This window comes from Chelonia mydas, chromosome 14 (genome assembly GCF_015237465.2).
Source record: "Chelonia mydas isolate rCheMyd1 chromosome 14, rCheMyd1.pri.v2, whole genome shotgun sequence".
Taxonomy (NCBI): Eukaryota; Metazoa; Chordata; order Testudines; family Cheloniidae; genus Chelonia; species Chelonia mydas.
Genome location: NC_051254.2, coordinates 9086665 through 9107547, shown reverse-complemented (window position 1 = coordinate 9107547; position 20883 = coordinate 9086665). Strand labels below are relative to the sequence as shown.

At 48.7% G+C, this 20883-nt stretch overlaps 1 protein-coding gene across 5 annotated transcripts in view; it reads left to right on the top strand.

Moving 5' to 3' along the window:
• The first annotated feature begins 797 nt into the window (after window positions 1–797).
• The window catches only part of RHBDL3 (rhomboid like 3), a 125483-nt gene continuing 105397 nt past the window's right edge, over window positions 798–20883 (top strand). For 2 of the 5 annotated variants that reach the window (XM_043528459.1, XM_043528457.1), the window contains exons 1-2: window positions 1835–2718; window positions 7980–8003. In XM_043528459.1, the coding sequence (XP_043384394.1) occupies window positions 2599–2718; window positions 7980–8003 (144 nt within the window). In that variant the 5' untranslated portion in view covers window positions 1835–2598. Of the gene's footprint in view, window positions 1112–1834; window positions 2719–6142; window positions 6168–7979; window positions 8004–20883 lie in introns of those variants that run through there. The other 3 variants (XM_043528460.1, XM_007055106.4, XM_043528458.1) reach the window with 3 other exon arrangements.

Sequence of the window (20883 nt, the reverse complement as noted above, 5' to 3'; positions counted from 1 at the left end):
CTCATCACCTCTTCCTGGCTATCACTGGTCTGCTGGGTTTCCCCAGGCAGGCTCTGGAGTTTTGACTCTCAATTTCCTTTGGCTTTAGCTCAGGCTGTAACTGAAGTGGGAAGCTAAGACATTTTCACCCTGTAGCTTAGTAGCGCTACATTGCATGACCTCCTCTTTGAGAACAGGCTAGCTCTGTGTTTTGATTGGAATACACCAAACTCGCTGGCTTTCTCTTCCAATCAGGGTTTCCTGAAGTTTCTAATCCAAACTCCAGACGGCTAACGTTTACATCTCCATATCTGTGAGATGGGGGCAAATTCTTACAGTGCAGGATTAAAAAGAATCCTGAGAATTACGAAGTTCACTGGCCTGCCCAAGGTGGGAGCTTTGATTAAAAATAATAAGGAAACCATTAACTGCAGCTTGCCCCCTGTTTCCAATTGCTCAGCAAAGGGAAGGTGGAAAGGGGTTTAATGTTAAAACCCGTCCAGCATCAGAAGGGCAGAGAAAAGGGAGCAGGGGCTGCCCATACAGGGGCATAGTGGAGGCCAGCAGGGCTCAGAGAAGGGAACCTGTGGGCTGGTTGCTGGGGCTAGGGACAGTACAGCTGTCAGGGTCAGGAGGAAGAGGTGGCTGTTAGGGCGGAGGAAGAAGTTTGCAAGACAGTAACGGGGGGGCCGAGGGATGCCGACAGCGGGCTTTCTCCGCCGCTGCCGAGCGGGGCTCAGTGACCTCCCTGCAGCCTGGCCCTGGAGGAGGTGCTGGGCGCGGGGCTGTGGGTGGAGGCTCGAGGGGGACGCGGCCCTTTTGCAGGGCGATGGACGATGCGCTTAACGCGGCCTCGGCCGCAGCCCAGCTCGCTCCGCCTGCGGCTGCCTCCGGGCGCCCCGGGACCCTCGCCCTGCCGGGGAAGGGCAGGCAGCGCGCTCAGCCGCCTCAGGCCCTGCAGAAATAAAGGCCCGGGGTGCGGGTCGCTCCCCCCCTTCCCCTGCCAGCAGGGAGCGGTTCAGCGCAGCGCCAGCCAGGCAGGCGCGCACCTGTGTGAGCCTCCTCCCGGAGCAGGTAGCGCAGCGGGCTGGAGTATCCTCAGGGGCCGGGGTAGCGCCGGTGGAGGGCACTGGTGAGCCTGGGCCAAGGGGGGTTGCCGTGGGGCTCGGGGAGGGCAGAGGTGAGCCTGGGGCTGGGGGGTTGCCGTGGGGCATGGTGAGCCGGGTAGGGGTGAGCCTAGGGCCGCGGGAGGGCAGGGGGGTGAGCCCGGGGCTCGGGGGGTTGCCGTGGGGCAGGGCGGTGAACCCGGGGCTGGGGGGTTGCCGTGGGACAGGGGCTGTAAGCCCGGGGCTGGGGGTTGCCGTGGGGCTGTAAGCCTAGGGCTGGGGGGGGGGTTGCCGTGGGACGGGGGAGGACAGGGGGGTGAGCCTGGGGCTGGGGGTTTGCCGGGGGGAGGGCAGGGGGGGCTGGGGGTTGCTGGGGGGCAGGGGGGTGAGCCTGGGGCTGGCGGGTTGCCGGGGGGCTGTGAGCCTGGGGCTTGGGGGGTTGCTGTGGGGCCGGGGGGAGGGCTGGGGGGTTGCCGAGGGGCCGGGGGAGCCTGGGGGTTGCCGTGAGCCCGGGTCTGGAGGATTGGCAGGGGGTGAGCCCAGGGCTGGGGAAGGGGGGTGGGTTGCCGTGGGGCCCTGATCCCGGGTCTGGAGGGTTGGCGGGGGGTGAGCCCAGGGCTGGGGAAGGGGGGTGGGTTGCCGTGGGGCCCTGATCCCGGGTCTGGAGGGTTGGCGGGGGGTGAGCCCAGGGCTGGGGAAAGGGGGGGGGTTGTCGTGGGGCTGGGAGCCCGGGCTAGTTTTAGGGCGGGGTCAGGACCACCAGGACCTGGCCCTACCTGGCGCTGCGCCGGCCGCGCGGGTCTGGGCTCCCACGTGCACTTTGCCGCCCGCCCGCCATCCCTGGCGCTTGGCTGCAAACTTGTCTCTCCCGTGACTTGCCCGCCCGGCCCTGCAGCCCGCGGAGCCGCCGGGCCGGGAGACCGCGCCGCGTCCTTGTCGCAGCCTCCCTCCCCCCGCGCCCGGAGCCGCCGCCGCCGCTGCGCCCCCTCCCCCCCGGCTCTTTGAACGCCCTGCTCCCTGATTTGCAATTCTGGGCTCTGCCTCCCCAGGCTCCGGAGGAGGCGCCGCTCCCCCCGAAAGCGGAGGAGGAGATCGCCGCCCGGCCGAGCCCGGCTCTGCGGCCACAGCGCAGCCGGCTCCCCGCGTGGCGCGCAGGTGCTGGCTCCGGGCGGCGAGGGCGGCCGGCTGGCCATGACCGGCGGGCCCTATGCGGAGTGCGGGGCGCTGGGCAGGACCGCGGGCGCGGCGGCGGGGTTCCCAGGGGGCCAAGTCTTTCCCGACGGAGCCGGCGGGGGGCACCTGCCCGGTCCGGAGCCGCAGCAGACGGGCAGCAGCCGCTGGCACCGGCATGTCTGCGGGACGGCTCCTGCCTGCGCGCCCGGGAGGCTCCCTGCCAGGATCGCCCCGGCTGCAGGAGCCCTGACGGAGGAGGCGAAGCTCGGCCGGGTTTGAAAGTTTGCCAGGCACCCGCTAGTTTTAATTGCTGTAAAGATCCGCGGGGCTGTTTCCAAGCATGGGAGACAGGCGGCCGGAGGCTCGCGCCAGCTCTTCCCCGGCCGTGGCTGCCAGCTCCGAAGCAGAAGAAATAGAGGTTTTGGAGTCGGAGGATGTCTTGCCTATGGCCACAGAGGATGTAAGTTTCATTTGCTTCCCCCCCCCCCATGCCTCAGCGGTTTTAATCGGATCAAGCTATTTATAACTGAACTTCAGCAAGAATAGAGCCCCCCGCCTCTCCCAAACCCCTTTTGAATTGCCCCCCACTCTCCATATCCCTTAGCCACGTAAGCCACCGGTGAAATCAAGGGGCAGAAGAGCATTTCCAATGACTTTCTGCCTCGAGCCAAATCTTTCCCCAACAAATAAAGCTGGGAAGGGGGAATTTCTAGGGTGATATTTCTGTGGTGCCAGCAGCAAGCTGGCTGCTTCACAGATGTGTGAGGACATGGTCCCTGCCCCTAAACGCTTATAATCTACATACATTGAGACCGGGAATCCAAAGGGGGCTGAGCTGTAGCTCACGAAAGCTTATGCTCAGATACATTTGTTAATCTTTAAAGTGCCACAAACACTCCTTTTCTTTTTGTGGATACAGACTAACAGGGCTGCTACTCTGAAATCAGCTCCCATTGACTTTCAGCAGGAGCCCTGTAGTTAACTCCACTTCGGTTCCCTTGAAAATCCCCATTTTAGGCTTTTTTCATCTTAAAATCCTTTACAAACATTCATCTCTTCTGTTACCATGCTTACTTTATACTGTGCATTTTTGCCACCTAGAATCCAACAGAAGTTAAGTGTTGGTGGGTTTACTTAAACCCACGGCTATCATAAATATTTTCTGCCACTCCAAGGTTGTTTGTGCTTCAGGAATATTATCAAGGACCTTGTCCCTACAATAATTTTTTGAGAACTTTATAACAAGCGCCACATGGTCCATGTTCAAGGTGTGTGACCTGATGTTCTTTCATTTTCACTGTGTGCACACGCTGCCTTAGATTTCAACCTGAGTCCTGGTAAGCAGCCTAATTTAGTTGTAAACCTTAATCTCTAAAGATTCTTAAACAGCGAACTTCTTATGTACCAAGAGCAGCATCTCTGTGTTTATAAGTCTGAGAACCCATCTCTTCCCCCCCCCCCACTTCCCTTCAATGGTTCAGAAGAAGATTTAGGGATCCTGTAGCTCTCTTAACCCATGGATAGTAAAAGATTAATCACTACATGATGATGAGTGCATTCATACTGGGGAAAGTATGCAGCCAGCTAAGCACTTACAGAGCTGTTCATTTCTCTGACCGAGTTATTCCACTGGTGGTGCTACACTTAGGCTTCTAATTATCCTGTTTCTGATGCAAAAACCAACTGGTCAAATTTAGGGGGCTGATATGCCATGGGTGCTTGAGTGGTGCTTGAGTAACTCTCATTAGCATCAATGGGAGGGAGATTAGCAGACCCTTTCGAAATGTCTGAAGCATTAAGCAGCAGTACAGGGAAGTGCTGGAGGAAAAAACCATGTATTTCCCAGGAGCCTTTCATATCTCCATTGGAACCCCCTAGACGAGGCGTGGGCAAGCTATGGCACTGGATTCAGCCCATCAGGGCTTTGGATCCTGCCCACGGGATTGCCACCCCTGTGGCATGGTGGGCCCCGTGCCGCTCCTGGAAGCGGCTGGCACCACATCCCTGTGGCCCTGCGGGTGGGGGGCAGAGGGCTCCGCATGCTGCCCTCACTTGTGGGTACCTCCCCCCGCAGCTCCCATTGGCTGGGAACAGGGAACCCTGCACCCCAACCCCCTGCCCTGAGCCCCCTCCTGCACCCTGCTCCCCAACTCCCTGCACCCCACTCTCCACCCTGAGCCCCCTGCCACACCCCTGCCCTGAGCCCCCTCCTGCACTCCACACCCTCTTCTGCACCCCAGCCCCCTTCTCTGAGCCCCCTTTGCCCCAAAACCTTGCCCTGAGCCACTTCCTCCACACCCCCTCCCACACCCCGCACTCCTTCCTGCACCCCTGCCCCAGCCCTACATTCATGGCCCTGCATGCAATTTCCCCACCCAGATTTGGCCCTCTGCCCAAAAAGTTTGCCCACCCCTGCCCTAGACCCTTGCGAACTCTCCCTGCCTCCCCATCTTGCTGTGCATCCCCCAGCCTGTGAACAGTTTGTTTATTTATTTATTTATGAAGCACAAGACACCTCAGTCTACCCATTTAGCTTTGATGACCCATGTTGACCTGTGGAGTGCGGGACCTGGCACTGGAATTCCAACCCAAGTCTCCCATATCCCAGTGCAGAATGCTGATACCGGGCTACCAAGTGGTCTTGATGCTTTGAATCTTCTAGAAGTAGAGATGGGCAGTGAAGTGTTGAAGTGTTTGGAGAGCCTAAGATGAAAGCTGCTGTGTGAGGACCTGATCCAGTGCTGATAATAATCCATGGAAAGACTCCCATGGACTTCAATGGGTGCTGGATCAGGCCCTAAGGGCAAAGAGTCATTTGTTATTTAGGCCTCAGTCTGCACTACCAATCTCATGTATTCTATTTTTACAGTCCTGCTGTTTCTTGGCAGTTTATTGTCCCCAGTTGCTCACCCCCTGCTCCAAGTGACTTGGGAGACACCAGTGCTCTCCACAGGCAGAATCTGATGCTCTTCAAATGAATCCCTCAATGTAAATGCTGAATTGTTGTGTGGATTTTCCCTGTATAAAAGTGCTTTACAAACATTAATGGGTCAATCTTGCATTTTCCATGCTGAACATTCACTCCTTGTATGCTGAATTACTTAGCTGGGAGTTTTGGGTGCATGAGGAAATCGTGATCATGGCCAATCTAACCATTGCAATGTCTCTTAAGTAAGGTAGGCAAAGAATCTACCTAATGACAGATGGAGGAAGCTGAAGCAGAGAAGTATAATAATAATAATTAATACATTTATTTTCAAGTGCCCTCCACCAAGGCTTTTGGGGCATCAGCAAGAATGCAAATGAAATAACATTTATAAATACAAAACATATAAAATGACCACCCTGTATAGGTATAACATTCAAGGGGTGACTTGCCCAGGGTCACAGAGAGAAGTGACCAAATTCTGAATGTTTTCTGTCCTCATAGGTCCATCCTTCTAGAAGCATGTAGATACTGGTTTTGTACTGGATTTCTTTCCCAGAGGGTAATAAACCAGGTATTGTTAGCTGGGAGAACTGAGTTTGTTTCTGGGTTTTAGCACTATATGTGGTCAGCGGCGAATTCCCATGTGTAACATTACATGAGAGCCTGGATGGAGCATATATAATTAGGGCCCTAAGTCTCCCAACACTTCTTTATACAGAATCATGTTTTTGGGGTCTCTCTGGTAAGTACTGTAGCTGCTTGGCTGGCCTTTAAGAAAGAGTGTTCTGGTTTCCTTACTGATATGAAGAGAGAGAAGCAAGCAATGCCTTTGAGCTACTCCAGCCTGCTGTAGAATCCAGTCATTAATCCTGCAGTGTGCTCAGCAGCTTCACTATGGTTTTAATGTCAACAGATGTTGAAAGTGCTGAGAATTGGGCCAGAGCGGACTCTAGGAATGGGAGAGGAAGAATGTCCTCAAGGTAAAAGCACACAGCTCAGTGGGATCTGGATTGTAATCCTGGCACTGCCACTAACTTGCGGTGTGACCTTGGGCAAGTCACATAAAGCCCACTCCAGCTCCCGTAGAAATCATTCTGAGATCTTTCTATTGACTTCAGCTGGAGTTGGAGCAGACTTTTTAAAAGTGTTGTGCCTCAGTTTCCCCGTCAGTAAAATGGAGATAACATACACCAGCCTGGAAGCCTGGTGGTGAGGCTTATTTTGTTGATGATGTAGAAGTGCCAGGAATCATTTATGTGCAATCTGTAAATAGAATGTTACAGATGATGTTGTGAAAGTCCCCCTCCCCCATGCGATCAGTCAGTGAATTTCAAGTTGGGACTAGGAGGCTGCAGGATACCCTCTGAAAATTAAAACCATTGTGTTAGGAGCACGCCCAAGGCCAAACTGGGATCTGATATTTCTCTCTTTTTTTTTTTTTTATTGGAAACTTAAGATAAGCTCACTGGCTTGTCTGCCAAGAACTGACACACAGTCGATTCTTATACAATGCTAATCGCTTAAAAAAAATAAAAAAGGGGGAGGGGGGAACATGCATACAAAGGAGGTTATGCTGCCACAGCCTTGGCTTCAAGGGAATGGCACCAGTGTTGTCATTACAGCACTCGGAGTGACATTAAACAAAGCCAGGATTTAAAATATCGTAAAACATTAAAGCATTGGGCAGATTTACAGGGACAACTGGGAGTTTATACATGAATATCCACTCGAACAACAGCTTAACTAATTCCATGGAAATTCAGTGAATTAATATGTAAACCACGGTCTCTCCCCTAGGTAGGCATACTAGGCAAAGCTCCAAAATTGACTGGAGGGAAATATTCCTTACTCAATAGTTAAGACTTTAACCAGAGCTCTACTCTGCATGTAACAGCAGATGCATTTTGCTTGTGTGAAATCTGGTGCTGATATTTTTCTCACCTTGCTTTCATAAGTAAGTGAGGGAGACAAAAATCAGGAGTGTTGTGCTGGGGTAGCCAGCTGGCAGGATAGGTATGAATGGGCTTTCAAATACTATCCTGGGACTAACTCTTATAGGGACCCTAGAACTCGCTGGGTTACTGTATCACCCTCACATTGCCACATGGCAACTTCTTCCTTTTCACAATGCCCCATAGGAATGAGACGCTGTTATGTCAGGTTTGAAAGTCCTACTGGGGAGCTGTCTGTTGCTCAGGCTTCCTGTGTTCTGATGGATTGTGAGCCTGATGGGGAATGCGGTGGTGAGCGCTTTAGATCTGAGGTTTTGCAAAATGTAAAACGTAGCCAAGGATTGGCTTGTTTAGTGTTCCCAAAGCACTTGAAAGCTACAACAGCTGTGTGCACCTAACTGTATGTAAATACGCACCTGACTCTGTATGTAGAGAGGGGATTCCCAGGTAACTCCTGCATGGTTCTCTTAATTGCACAGCTGATGTCACAGGTTTATTGGGCAAACCCTTGGCACTTGACACCCCTGAAGCACTGCAGAGGCATTAAGCCTCACAACACCTCCCCTCTGCACGGAGATGCTAACATTATTATCCCCATTTCCCAGATCGGGTCACGAGGCACAGAGAAGGTATGACTAGCCCAACACCTCGCAGCGAGTTACCGTGAGAGGCAGGATTAGATGGCAGGAATTCCTGGCTCCCTATCCCATGCTTAGACCACTAGATTATTCCATTATTTGCCTGTTAAAGTATATTTCCAGAATGAATTGCATTCTAGTATAATTGCTTATACCTTTTTTTCCTTTTTTCCTCCTTTATGCATTGCCTCTTACCTATCAGCACTGGAAAGCTCTGTTTGATCAGGTATGTGAACAATTCCTATATTTTATCATCCTGCTTCTGGTGAGAGAGACTCTAACGCTAGCTTGCTTTCCTTTGTACATTAGACTTTCCCCTCTGCTCTGTGCTGCGTACGTTTTCAAACTAGGGCTTTAATATGTGGCCCATGTGAAACGAGTTTTGCCTCGATCCAGATCCCAGCGCGTTGGTGTCTGCCTCATAGGCACCACCACTGCGGTTACCTGCCCCCCATCCCCATTGGCAGTGCCGTTAGTGCAGCTAAGGGTTTGAAAGGGCCCTGGAGACTGAACGACCCTGCCATCCATAGAGGTGATCTCCCCCAGGTCAGAGCTGAGGGTGTGTGTGTGTGTGTGTGTGTGCGCGCACGCGCATTCGCGCTTGCATTGCTACCAATTGTGCTGCACCTGTTCTCGGGCTAGGAGACCTTAATTTCCAAGGCTGTCAATCCAGCACCTTCCTAATGATTGCTACATTCTTTCGGCTAGATCCTCAGCTGGTAAATTGACTTCAATGGAGCTACTTCAGTTTCTGCCAGCAGAGAACCTGCTCCTTTAATTTTAAAAGTTTAAAAAAAAAATCAGGTGCATCTGTTTCCACAGTGAAATCCATAATTTTATCAACTAAATGTATAGGAACCAAATCCTCAGCTGGTGTAAATTGGTGTAGCTCCACTGATGTAGATGCAAGTTTTATCATCTAAAATTATAATCCACACTCCAGATTATCAATTTGGAGCGTGGATTATAATTTTAGATGCTATAACTAGCATGTTTGCTTTGTGGCATTCCTTCCATCTAGAGCCATGAAATGCTAAGTAGATTTTTTTAGGGTTATCTCCTTGACTTGCTTCTAAACTGAAGCACTGTGTAAATGAAATTGTAAACTATGGCTCTTAATGCCATAGACTTGTGTGTGTGACTATCATCTTGTGTAAGTGAGCGGTTCCTCTTATGTTGGCATCATTCTAGCAGCACTAAAGTTCTGATGAGATTTCTCCACTGCTTTATGAGGCAATAACCCTGATCCTGAATGTGAATAAACTACAAAACCAAAGGCTGTGGTGCAGTCTCCTCAGAGGGATGCCCTTGTGGCCAGAGGTGTCCTGTTATCATTCAGTAAATAATCTGGCTGCTAGCCATGACGAGTGTCCATTTATAACCCACTAAGCCAGGCTCTATTATTAATCCATAAATCTAGGTTGAGTAGCATTTGTCAGTGTGCTGCACCATAGCCAGCTGGTGATGGGAGGCGTAGTAACTAGATTATTGAAATGGTCAATCATATTTAAATCTCTGTAGTATGTTTTAATTTGTTAGCATTCTATGTATTAACATGGATTGCTCCCATTCAGAAGGGCGGGGTTGCAATAGGAATCAGTCGTTAGTTGGGCTTGAATGTTTATTTCAACCATTCTGAATTCTTCTCTGTTTCAAAATTTCGTTTTACTTTGGGGCAGATCTTGCAAGCTCCCTGACGCCGCACTGAAGTCCTTGAATCCTTGCAGGATGGGGCTTTTGGCTTGTAGCTGACTTGGGCTCAGAGAGGAATCAGCAGGGTCTAAGTGGGTGCAGAGATCTTGATTGAACCGCAGAAGTGTCATGTTTTAAAAATGGCTTGATGGCAGTTGGATTTGTGGTACATTTCCCTAATGACAAGGGAAACAGACTGTAAATCAAAATCTCTCATAATTAGCCACATTTGAATTAGGGCTGCAACTGAAATTTAAGCCTTGTCAATAAGGCTTTATTATCAAAGAGAATGCAACCCACGAAAAACCAGTCCCAAGTTCTGAGTAAATCAATACAGCCTTTGTTGCCTGTGGGCAAAAGCAAAAAGCAGACGTCTTCCTTCAGCATTATATCAGTAAGACAGAAAACCCATTAGCTTAGCAATGAATAGTGAGATGCTGTTTGTCATGAAACACATTCCCTGTATCCAGAAATTCACTGCACCAAGAAAGGAGTGTGTTTTGTTTAATTCCAACTGGAATCTGTGTGAAACATGAGGTCAATATAAGGGATTTCTGCGGCACTGGCTAGAGAACACAGATGCGCTGAAACATGCAGCTCTGTTGTAAAGTGCTAAACCCAATTCCTGTGTGTTAGCCTGGAGGGCAAAACAGGTGCCCAAGGATTTTGTGTGCATTAAAATAAAGGGAGGACCGGTCTTCCTGGAAGTCCTGTGCTGTTACCACTCTGATACTTGGCTCATAGTATTACCGTCCTTACTCCCTGTCAGCTGAACCATGCAGGTCTCTCCAGTCTGTCTTGTGGTGAAAGAGAACAGCTGGGGAGGAGGAGAGCAGGTGAAAGCTCTGGAGAGTGAGAGTGGGAGCCCTTGAGAATTCACAGGCTGTGATCCAGGCTCTGGCTGCTAGGGCGATGGAACTACCGTGAGGATAAATGTGGTGATTAGAGCTGGTTGGAAGATGATTGCTCTCCCTCCCCCAAGAATTTTTGATAAAATATTTTTCATTTTTATTGAAAAAAAGGTCTCTTAAATTTGGGAGTTTCCCTGGGATAACTGGACGTTTCTCAGTTTAAAAGTACAAAATTTGGGGGTTGGCTTTTTTTTTGTAAAACACCCAAACATGAAAACAGAAACTTTTTGGCAAAAATTTCCATTTAATCAGAAACCATTTGTGTTAAATATAAGATCTATATGTTTGTTTGGATGGAAAATATGCAACTGGCTCAAGTTGGTCTCGCTGATCTCTGCCAATGATCCACACCGCCCCCTGCAGAAGGGTGAATTGCACCCTAGGCAGCCAGTCTGAAAATCCTGGAGATGAGAGTTGTGCAATTTCTGTTTTAAACAAGTAAAATAAATAAAGCCTGGAGAACAGGTGGGTTCAGAACTGACTGCTCTTCTGTGAGGTTTTAATATATCATGCCCAGGGCGAAATCCTGGGCTTATTGAAACCAATGGCAAAACTTCTCTGGACTTCAGTGGGGCTGAGCAAACAGACAGATTTTCAGTGTTGCAGCTCCTATTCCACAGAGTGCATCTGTGGTGCATTTTCATTTTGGGGCCATGGCCCTTAGCCAGTAGTAACTCATTGGTTACTTTTATATGGATTTGTACATTTATTTATTGTGCTCATAAACACCCCCGACCACGCACACTTTAGCTCTGCATCTGCCACCTCCCATGGGGCTCAGGCCGTGTTTGAGCATTTCACACATTCGTTTCCATTTAAAATCCTAACTCTGAGCAAAGCAAGGGCTGCTCTTTTCCTCCCTAAAATCTCTTGCTTTTCATTTGGAGAGGACTCATTTCTTGCTAACCGTTGAGATGGATTACATTGCAGGTGAGGCAGAGAGACAGCTTTTGGGGGGCAGGTCTTGGCAGCATGAAGGCAAATGTGGCCATTGTCTTTTGCCTTGCATAAATAACACCCCAGTTAATTCTCTCTCTCACAGAAAGAGGGAAAGGGTGTTTCCCAATTCCCATGTGGAGGCAGCTTTGCCTGGTGGTTAAATTAGAAGACTGAGTCAGGACCCCTGGGTTCTATCCCCAGCTTTGCCACGGGCTTATTCTGTGGCCTTGGGCAAATTGCTCAACTTTTCTGTGCCCCAATTATCCCCATTTCGGGGATGAGTGAAACTTAATCACTGTGATAAAGTGCTTTGAAATCTTCCGATGAAAGTGGGCTATAGAAATGTGCAATGTTTATTGTCACAACAGACCCACGTTTATGCTGTTCCCCTAATGGGGAGGGTGTGGGTTTTTCAGCAGCTCATTGATCAGGTTCCAAAAGCTGGAGTAATTTTGTCCAGGCCTCCGTGTCTGAGCTGCCAAGGATCGGTTCATGGGATGGGTTCCCGTGTCTAAGTACCCACCTCCCCCTCCCCACACCTTGGTCAATGTCTATGGGTGACAGCAGGGTATTTGCTTTAAATAGACAGCCTTTGCTACCCCATCACTTTGGTTCATCTGCCTATGAGTCTGGACTGCATTTTTGTTGCAGCTGTCTGAGAAGGCATGGATTCTTCCGTGAAATTTCGATGTGGGTGTGATGGTATCAGAGAAAAAGAGTTTACTGAGAATCTCAGGAGATGTGTGGGCAGCTAATGGGAAGCTGGAGCTCAGTAAGAACTCTGCAGACATACCACAGACCAGATGATGCATTCTTGTCTGTGCTAGGGAAAGTTAAATTGATGACAATAGTGTTAGGAACAGATGCAGCTGAGCCCAGTTTGCTGCCATTTCAGAGCCATGGTTAAAAGCTGCTTGCAGCGAAGTCCTTGCTGTTTGCCTTTCTTGGAAAGGGCCATTTCCCTGCAGTTGTGGAGATGCAAACAAAACAGCCTTGTGCTAGTGCATGAGAAAAAGGACTACAGCCAGAAAGTGAAAGTGACTAGGCTAGCTTTGATGAGTGCAATGCAAAAACCAACCGGCATAGACAAGGGAAAGTCAATGAGACTTTTAAGTCCTTTTGGCTATAGGCCTGGATCCTGAATGATTGAAGGTAAAAAGTACTTTGCAGAATTGGGCCCACTGATCAAAGTTGGTGGTAACTCAGGCAAAGAGTTATTTTCAAGTAAATTATCTTTATTTTAACAGTGACCCCTTTCTCAGTGTAGCTTTAACACAGTTAACACTATCTATATCCCATGCTATAGAGTGATTCCAGTTTGTTCATGTGGACACTATTGAGTTAAAAATCACACTTTAGTATGAATTATTTTCCCCTACTCTTGTTCTAGGAAACGTCTACTGGCAGTGTTTAGCAAAACCAGCAAGATAGCTTAATTTGAGGTATTGACCGTGCATGGCCAATTTTTCCGTTTGCCCTGTAAAATCACTTCTTTCCCCTTCTTTATGTGGGTTTTACACAAGGCAACAGGGATGGGGAAGAAGAAAATGGTGGTTATCAAACTGCAGAAACTGACGAGGGGCTCAAGGAGATGCAGAGTATTTTCTAAAACTACTTTTAACTCCTTTAAAACGTTGGCTAGATGTCAAATTGTTGCTGTCCCTTTAACACTAAACATATTTTGGCCAATCCTAATTGTAACAACTGTCCCTATTAAGTGCAGTGTGTCAACAAGCAGAACCTTGTGGGATATAATATAAACTACGAAACACCCCTGGGTGGGGGGTTGGGGGGCAGGGTGTGTATTTTTTTTTTTTTTAATGTGGACTAAGGATCTGATCCAAAGCCTAGTGGTGTCAATGGATGACTCTTGCTGATATCAAGGGGCTGTGGATCAGGCCCAAAAAGCAGGGTCTAGCTTTGTCTGTCCAGATCATTGAATTAGGCACATTTGTGGGAGCTAGGGGATTTTTCCTCCTTCCCGACCAAGACTGGGCTTGTAAAAGGGGGAAAGAAACTTAAAAACTGCGAGAGCTCATTTGATACCGCACAGAGGGGGCTCTGCATCTGTCCCATACCCTGAAGTCTAATCTCATTTACAGTTGTCAGCGTGGCCTGTTGGAGGAGATGAAAGGGAGAAGACAAGGAGGCAGAATATATTAGTCTCGAGCAGAGGGCGCTAAGAGCACCTGCCCCTGCCCCATTACCTTGAGATGGGGGCAACGATGGCAGCTGGACATGTGTCATCTGCTGCTCTTTGAGGCACGCTGTCCATGAAACACACGATTAATGAGTCAAGGGAGGGTCTATTGTAAGCCACAAAGACTCGGGGCTTGAGTAGGGCTCTCAATCCTCTTTCTTTCCGCAATTGCCATCACTTTACATTTCTCAAGTGGAGTAAGGGGGCGCAGCCAGCCGCTGTCTGAGACCACAAAGCCTCCCTTTCTCCTCCCTCCCCAAACTGCTGCTGACCTTTGTCACGCAGCATTAACCTTTTGACTCTGCCGTTTTGGGCTTCGGGTTGGAAAAAATCAATGGAAATTAATTGCACTGTGTGTGTGTTTTTTTTTTTTTTAAGAGAGAATGTGTTGGGAGGTTGGGCAGTGGTGTGTTGTCGTTGTTATTTTTCTTGAATGATGGGAAGTTTCTTGTGTGCTGATACTATATGGATCCCTCTTTCTTATAATAATGATTCCATGGTGCCCTGCCATCTGAGTGTCTCCAAGTGCTTTGCAAACATTAAGCCTTCCAGCACCCCTGAGAGGTGAGTATTTATCATCGTCCCACTATGAAAGAAGGGAAACTGAGGCACAGAGCAGTCAAGACTTGCTCAAAATGGTGCAGCTGGTCACTAACAGAGCTCTAATCCCCTGCTTTAACCAGAAGGCCCTCTTTCATCTCCCTTGCAGGCCCAAGACTGCAATCATCAAAGAGGAGTGGGTAGGTGCCCAAGAGATGGGGAAATGCTACTCGGTGAGGTGGAAACAGATGCATTTAGTTGATCTTAAATGCCTCATGAGTCAGATTTTTGAAGCTAGGTGAGCACTGCTGTGTGCACTCACATCAGGTGTTTGCCTTTAGATGGCCATCTATCTATATAAGAACAGCCATACTGGGTCAGACCAATGGTCCACCTAGCCCAGTATACTGTCTGCCAACAGTGGCCAATCCCAGGTGCTTCAGAAGGAATGACCAGAACAGGTAATCATCAAGTGATCCATCCCCTGTCATCCAGTCCCAGCTTCTGGCAGTCAGAGGCTAGGGACACCCAGAGCATGCAGTTATGTCCCTGACCATCTTAGTATCCATTGATGTACCTATCCTCCATTAACTTGTCTAGTTCTTTTTTTTGAGCCTCGTTATAGTTTTGGCCTTCTCAACATCCCCTGGCTATGAGTTCCACAGGGTGACCTTTGTGTTGCGTGAAGAAATACTTCCTTTTGTTTGTTTGAAACCTGCTGCCTGTTAATTTCATCAGGTGCCCCCTGGTTCTTGTGTTCTGCGAAGGGGTAAATCACACTTCCTTAGTCACTTTCTCCACCCCATTCACGACTTTGTAGACCTCTCTCATGTCCCCCTTAGTCATTTCTTTTCCAGGCTGAGCAGTCCCAGTCTTTTTGATCTCCCCTCATATGGGAGCTGTTCTATCCCCTTCATCATTTTTGTTGCTCTTCTCTGAACCTTTCCCAGTTCTAATGGTTTGGGGTTTTTTTGAGATGGGGTGTCCAGAACTGCATGCAGCATTCCAGGAGTGATCCAAGTATTCATGACAGGTTTCAGAGTAGCAGCCTTGTTAGTCTGTATTCGCAAAAAGAAAAGGAGTACTTGTGGCACCTTAGAGACTAACCAATTTATTTGAGCATAAGCTTTCGTGAGCTACAGCTCACTTCATCGGATGCATACTGATGAAGTGAGCTGTAGCTCACGAAAGCTTATGCTCAAATAAATTGGTTAGTCTCTAAGGTGCCACAAGTACTCCTTTTCTTTTTCCAAGTATTCATATGACCCTTATGCACGTGCCTTACAACACCCAGGGCAGGGCAATTCTCTCCATTGTACGAATGGGGCACTGAGGCACAGAGAGAGCAAGTGGACATGGTTAAGGTCACCCATGAGATCTGTGCTGGAGCAAGGAACTGAACCCAGGCCCCTGAAGTCCACGGCTAGCACGTGAACCCCTGGACCATCCTATCTCACAGGTCACTTACTCATGCAATACCTGGCTGGTGTTTGTTCTTTGGTTGTATGTACACGTGATTTAGGCAGCCAAAGAAGTCTATATTTGCAAGTTAATTTGCCTAGCTTTGAAAATCTGGCCTAACGTGCTGTCTTTCTTTAGATGGATCACTGTGGTGAGAATCACATATACTAGAATGAATATTACTTTGTTTGGGCCTCAGTATTTCAGTGCTTGTCTGTGTGTGTGCGCCACAAAATTTACCTGCAGATTATTAGTATCTTCTTACCACATGCAGTGCAAACAATAAAAGTATCAACTACCCTAGAGAAGGGAATATCTCCTCCCCCCTCCCCCCCCGCCCCCGCGACATTTGCAACCAGTAAATCAGCAGCAGGCCATCAAGTCTGATGTTGTGATCCTCAAATGTTGTTTCTGTGACTATTGCTCCCCTGCTGATATCACATAAACAACACAAATAGTTATTAATAAGCCTATCCCACCTTGTCACATGCCTGTCCTCTGCTAGGACGCCCCCTCCCATGGCTGGCTTCCCTTCCGCTAACTTCCCAACCGGCATTGCATCAGGCTGTTCAGTTGGTCATTGTTAGCCATAAATGCAAAGCCTGCTGGGAATAGAAGCCATCATCATGCTTTGGGACTGGGTACCCCAGTGGAGGTGGGCTCTGGTGGGGGGGACTAGAGGAATGGATGCTTCTGACCATGACAGTGATTTTTACACTTTCTCACGCGCGCGTGCGCTCTCTCTCTCTCTCTCTTTACAAGTCGCTGTGAATCGCTTCTGATATTTAAGGGGAAAAACCCGGGTGACAAATTTCCAACCAGACTTATTGGGCAGACTGGCTAAAAGCAGTGAAGCAGTGCAGGTTGTGGCAGGGCTGATTGGCTACAATGGGTTGATCGGTTCCCCTCTTCAAGCTAGGGTGAGTGTTTCTGATTCCTCCCCCTTGACCTAGGTTAAGAATCCTGCTCGCTCTCTCTGCCTATTCCCTTTCACTTGCCTGCCTCCTTCCCCACCAACGATGCCAGAACCAGTGGCTTTATTTTCCTTTTGGCTCAGTGGGCACCTTGGCAGGATCACCTGATGGGACCTCCATAGGGATATCCGTAGACTGTAAAATGGCTTATGGGCTGCGGCTTGCCATCTTTGCCCGGACTCCAGTGGGAGTTTTGCCTGTGCGGAGACTGCATGTTCAAATGTTGCAGGCGCTTGCTATTTGATTTGGCCCAAATGTGTTAGGAAACTAATAAATATAATTAATACACAGAAAAAATGCTAGAAAGATGAGTCCAGTCTTAAACAGCTCAGGCAAGTTTATTGTCAGCTTGATGCATCTCTGGATTTGTAAAAGCTTGAGGAAGTTTCTTTACAAAAATGTATTTCTGTCCCCCCTTTCCACCTCTGAAATGTCTGGGAAACCAGATGCGATGGAAGTCAAATTGCATTCAGATGATTTTACCTCAGCGTTGTCAGTGTGATTTTCTGTGGCATACTTACTCTTCCATTTCAGTTTAATATGCTGAGTGGGTTTTTTTAGATACACGCTTATTCTTGCTAATACGTTGTTTGGAACATCTTGCCCTGCATGTGAAAAACAAGTAAAGCAATGTTAATGTTTAAGCTTGTGTGTGTTTTTTTCTTATTTTATTTTATTTTTTTCTTAAAGTCTTAGATGCAACATGGCCAAATACTGCTATGCAAATTGCCTATGTGCTTAGCCTCACTCCTCAGCACTCTGATATGATTGCAGGTCCTGTCTCTATAGGAACAGTGCCAGCCGGCTAGCTAGTCAAAACAACTTGGAGGTTTCTCTCATTCTCTCCCCCCCCCAACATCACTTATGCTTGTCACATTTGAAAGGCTTCCAAAGTTACCTTTCAAGAGATCTGGTAGGTGAGCACTTTCCCCGTAGGTATGAAGGTCACACTGTGTTTCTATAGGGCTGTTGTTGCTAACCCACAAGTATATGTTTAGAAAATAAATGCAGCTGTGGGTGTGACACAAACTAACAAAATCCAGGAAATGCCTAGTTGAGGCTATGATCTGCTTCCAGCTCTTCACTCTGTCTAGCTTAGTGGCTGCACGCACTGGTCTGAAAACTTTTCAGTCTCTGATGTTGCCAGATCTCCTGAACTCAGAAGTGTGCAGAGCTCCTAAGCAGATGATTTGGTAGATGGCATTCTCTTCTCAGAGTCAGTCATTTAGCATAGTGCCGGGGGCACTCTGTGGATGTAGGTACCATTCTGGGGTGAGAGCAGGCCTTGGAGCGTTTGTGTTCGTGTAAATTCCAATGACATTTTTGCAAGAGTAGAGTCACTAAGCCTAGTGCCCTGGCCAAATTCCCAGCTGGCTAATTGTGTGCTGCTGAAAATGCTGCAGTTTCATCTGGAGATGTTGGATCTCACTTCCCCTGTTGTGTGTGGCTTGGTTTTTCAAAGGCCCCAAGAGAGTTAGGCACCCAGCTCAGTGAGAGTTGAATACCTAACTTCTTTAGGCCTTTCGGACAAGGCCAGCTTATGACATCAGTGTAGTGTGCGCGCTGTGTCCCACCCCAGAGGCAGCTGGGTGGCAGCGGTGGCTGGGCCATTCCCGAATGTGCCATCTGTAAAGCACATGTCTTGGATGGGTGCTGTAGATGGTATATTTGAGCTCAAGTCCTTTTCAGCTGCTTCAGCCCACCAGGGAGCACAGCTGCTGCCATCTGACCCAGGGGCTGTTGCCATATCATGCCAGTGATTTCTAATCAGGTCATTATGCAAAGGGATGTTCCTCTGGGCTGCCATCTCGCTGTGCCCCCTTGTCAGCTGCACTGGGGCCAATCCACAGAGGACCTGCTCTTGAATAATAGGCTACGCTTGTCAGGGTGACTACCTGACGCCATCCGTGTCACACAATTTGCTTCTGAGTGGGTCCCCAATCGGAGTTCATCTTTCACTTAAAACACAAAGATCCCTGGCAGGGTTGCTACGGGATCTGATTATAATTGGCGCTGTGCATATGCTGGGGCCTTACTTGGGGTCAAGGAACCATCAGACGAAGGAGTCTCACTCCAGCTTTTAATTCTCTCTTCCCTCCCAAACCCCAAAATAAACACCTTGCATTGGTGAGATTTTTTTTTCCCCGCCATTGCTTGGGAACAGCTGGTGACCAGAGTAATGATGGGTGAAACTGATGTTAAACAAGCCCAATCAATCTTCCCTGTAGAAACCATTCTTCACAGTCTCTGATACTTGACATACTGTATGTGGTGTCTGCTTTGGAGCTTTTGGGAGGAGACAATCAGATGGGGGGAAAAATAATCTAGGTAGTCAGAGGAAAAGCCAAGGGCCTGATGGCTATTGATAAATCCCTGGACCCAGGCCCTTCTTGGATAGCTCTTTCCCTAGGAGCTCTCCCCTCCCTGCTTTACCTTTAAAGGTAAACTGCTTTATGTCGACATTGTAATGTCAATGTCTGCACGACGATGTTCCTCCCACTGATGTCACTTGCCTGCTATGTCGACTTAATTACTCCACCTCCATGAGAGGCTATAGGGAGGCATAATGTAGACACTACATTGCTTATGTTGACTTACCTGGCCTCCAGGAGCTGTCCCACAATGCCCATTGTGACCGCTCTGGTCGCTGTTTTCAACTCCGCTGCCCAGAGCAGTGGTTCTGGTGCGGAGCCAAAGACATGCCGCTTTTACAAGGTCCCTGCATGCGATCCTCTGCAAATGTGCCTCTTGGTATGATCACAGAATATCATCTCCTCCCCTTTCCCCCTGTCCTTTGAATTTTGCAAGCCCTTCCAAAGACACCCTGCGCTAGAGTTGCAGTGGGAGAGCTGCTCATGATGCACGGCTCTCTGTGTCAGTATACGTGCTCCCGTTGTGGGCGTGTGCCACCGACACAAGGAGCGTAGCATAGACACGCGCAACTGAACGGGTTCCTGCGGTGTCTGTGTGTCCACTGAAGGCGACATAATTTTGACATGCCCTGAGACTAACAGAGACCCTGGCCTCTGCAGCAAACTAGCTTCTGGCATCTGACTGTGATGAGATGGCTTGCTGGGGAAATCCTGAGGATGGACAGACAGACTGCTTGCTTCCAAGACAGAGACCACCATCTCAAGCAAGGTGAAGAATGGGAAACATCATACAGACCATGCAGCTTAATCCTGCATGGTCCTGAGCACATTGATCCTTATTCAGCAAAGCACTTACGGACGTGCCTAAGTGGTTATCTGGGACTATTCACCTACTTAAAGTTGGGCATGTGTTTTAAATACACTTTCCTGGATTGGCACCATAGTGCTGGGGACCTTGCAGGACTGATCCCTCAAAGAAACAGGTGATCTGCTCTACCAACCAAAATATTGGAAACTAAATGTTTTATTTCTGCTGATTTCCTGCCAGCCTTTGACAGGAGCTTTCATTTAGGCCTACATTGGGAGCAGGAGCAATTGATGGATTATTTTTTTCCCCTGATTGCTTTGCTAGAGCCCATGTAATCTATAGACTGGGTTAATACCACAGCTTTTAGGAAAGGGTAGAAATCTCTGTTCAGCCTTGTTTGAGAGAGTCCTGGCTGGGATAACATAGTTCTGCTCTCCGGGTGGCATTGGAGTCTGAGGTAGGAGCACTAGCTTGGCTCTGATCTGGGTTTCTCCTGATTTCCTGGAGTGTAATCAGTTAGCAAATGCTAGAGGCAACAGCAAACCTCCTTGCTGGGTGAATCCTTTGGGAAGGGTTGTGGAATGTGTTGGGAATCCAGACATACACCTGGCTGGCTGGCATTTCTAGAGAGACTCTATATAAGGATATTGTCAGTTGACATCTTTTTCCTTCATGGATCTTCCTCCTTCCTTTTCTGTAGTACTGGTGCCTATTCCCCCAGCTACTCTCCCTCTGTGTTTCTGATAGTGGAGACAAAAGGTGATGATTGTCTGACTCCTTCGTTCATGTACCAGTCATTTCAGCACTGGGAACTGTCTGTTTTGTGGTACCTCAGAGTCAGCAGAGGGAGCTCACACATTGTTTTCGTGGGTCCTGCAAAAATGGTGGTTTTATTTCAGGCTTTTTTTTTTTTAATTGAATGGTCCACTCAGACACCCTGGCTTGGGAAGTGTTCCCTCCAGAGCAAAGCTGTCGCCTGTTCGCAGAGCAGGGTGTGGGAGGCTATACTGACACTGCCTTTGCTGTACCAGTTTTGTTGATATACAGAGGATGCTGGTGTCCAGGGAAATCAGCCAATTCTAGCTCTAAATTCACTGCTTAAAGAATGGGTTTTCTTTAAAGCCATTCATTTGCTTTGCCGTTTTCTGTATTCTGCTTGCCATTTTGGAGAATTATTTTGGGTTGCATTGAGCCAGATATACGGTGTGT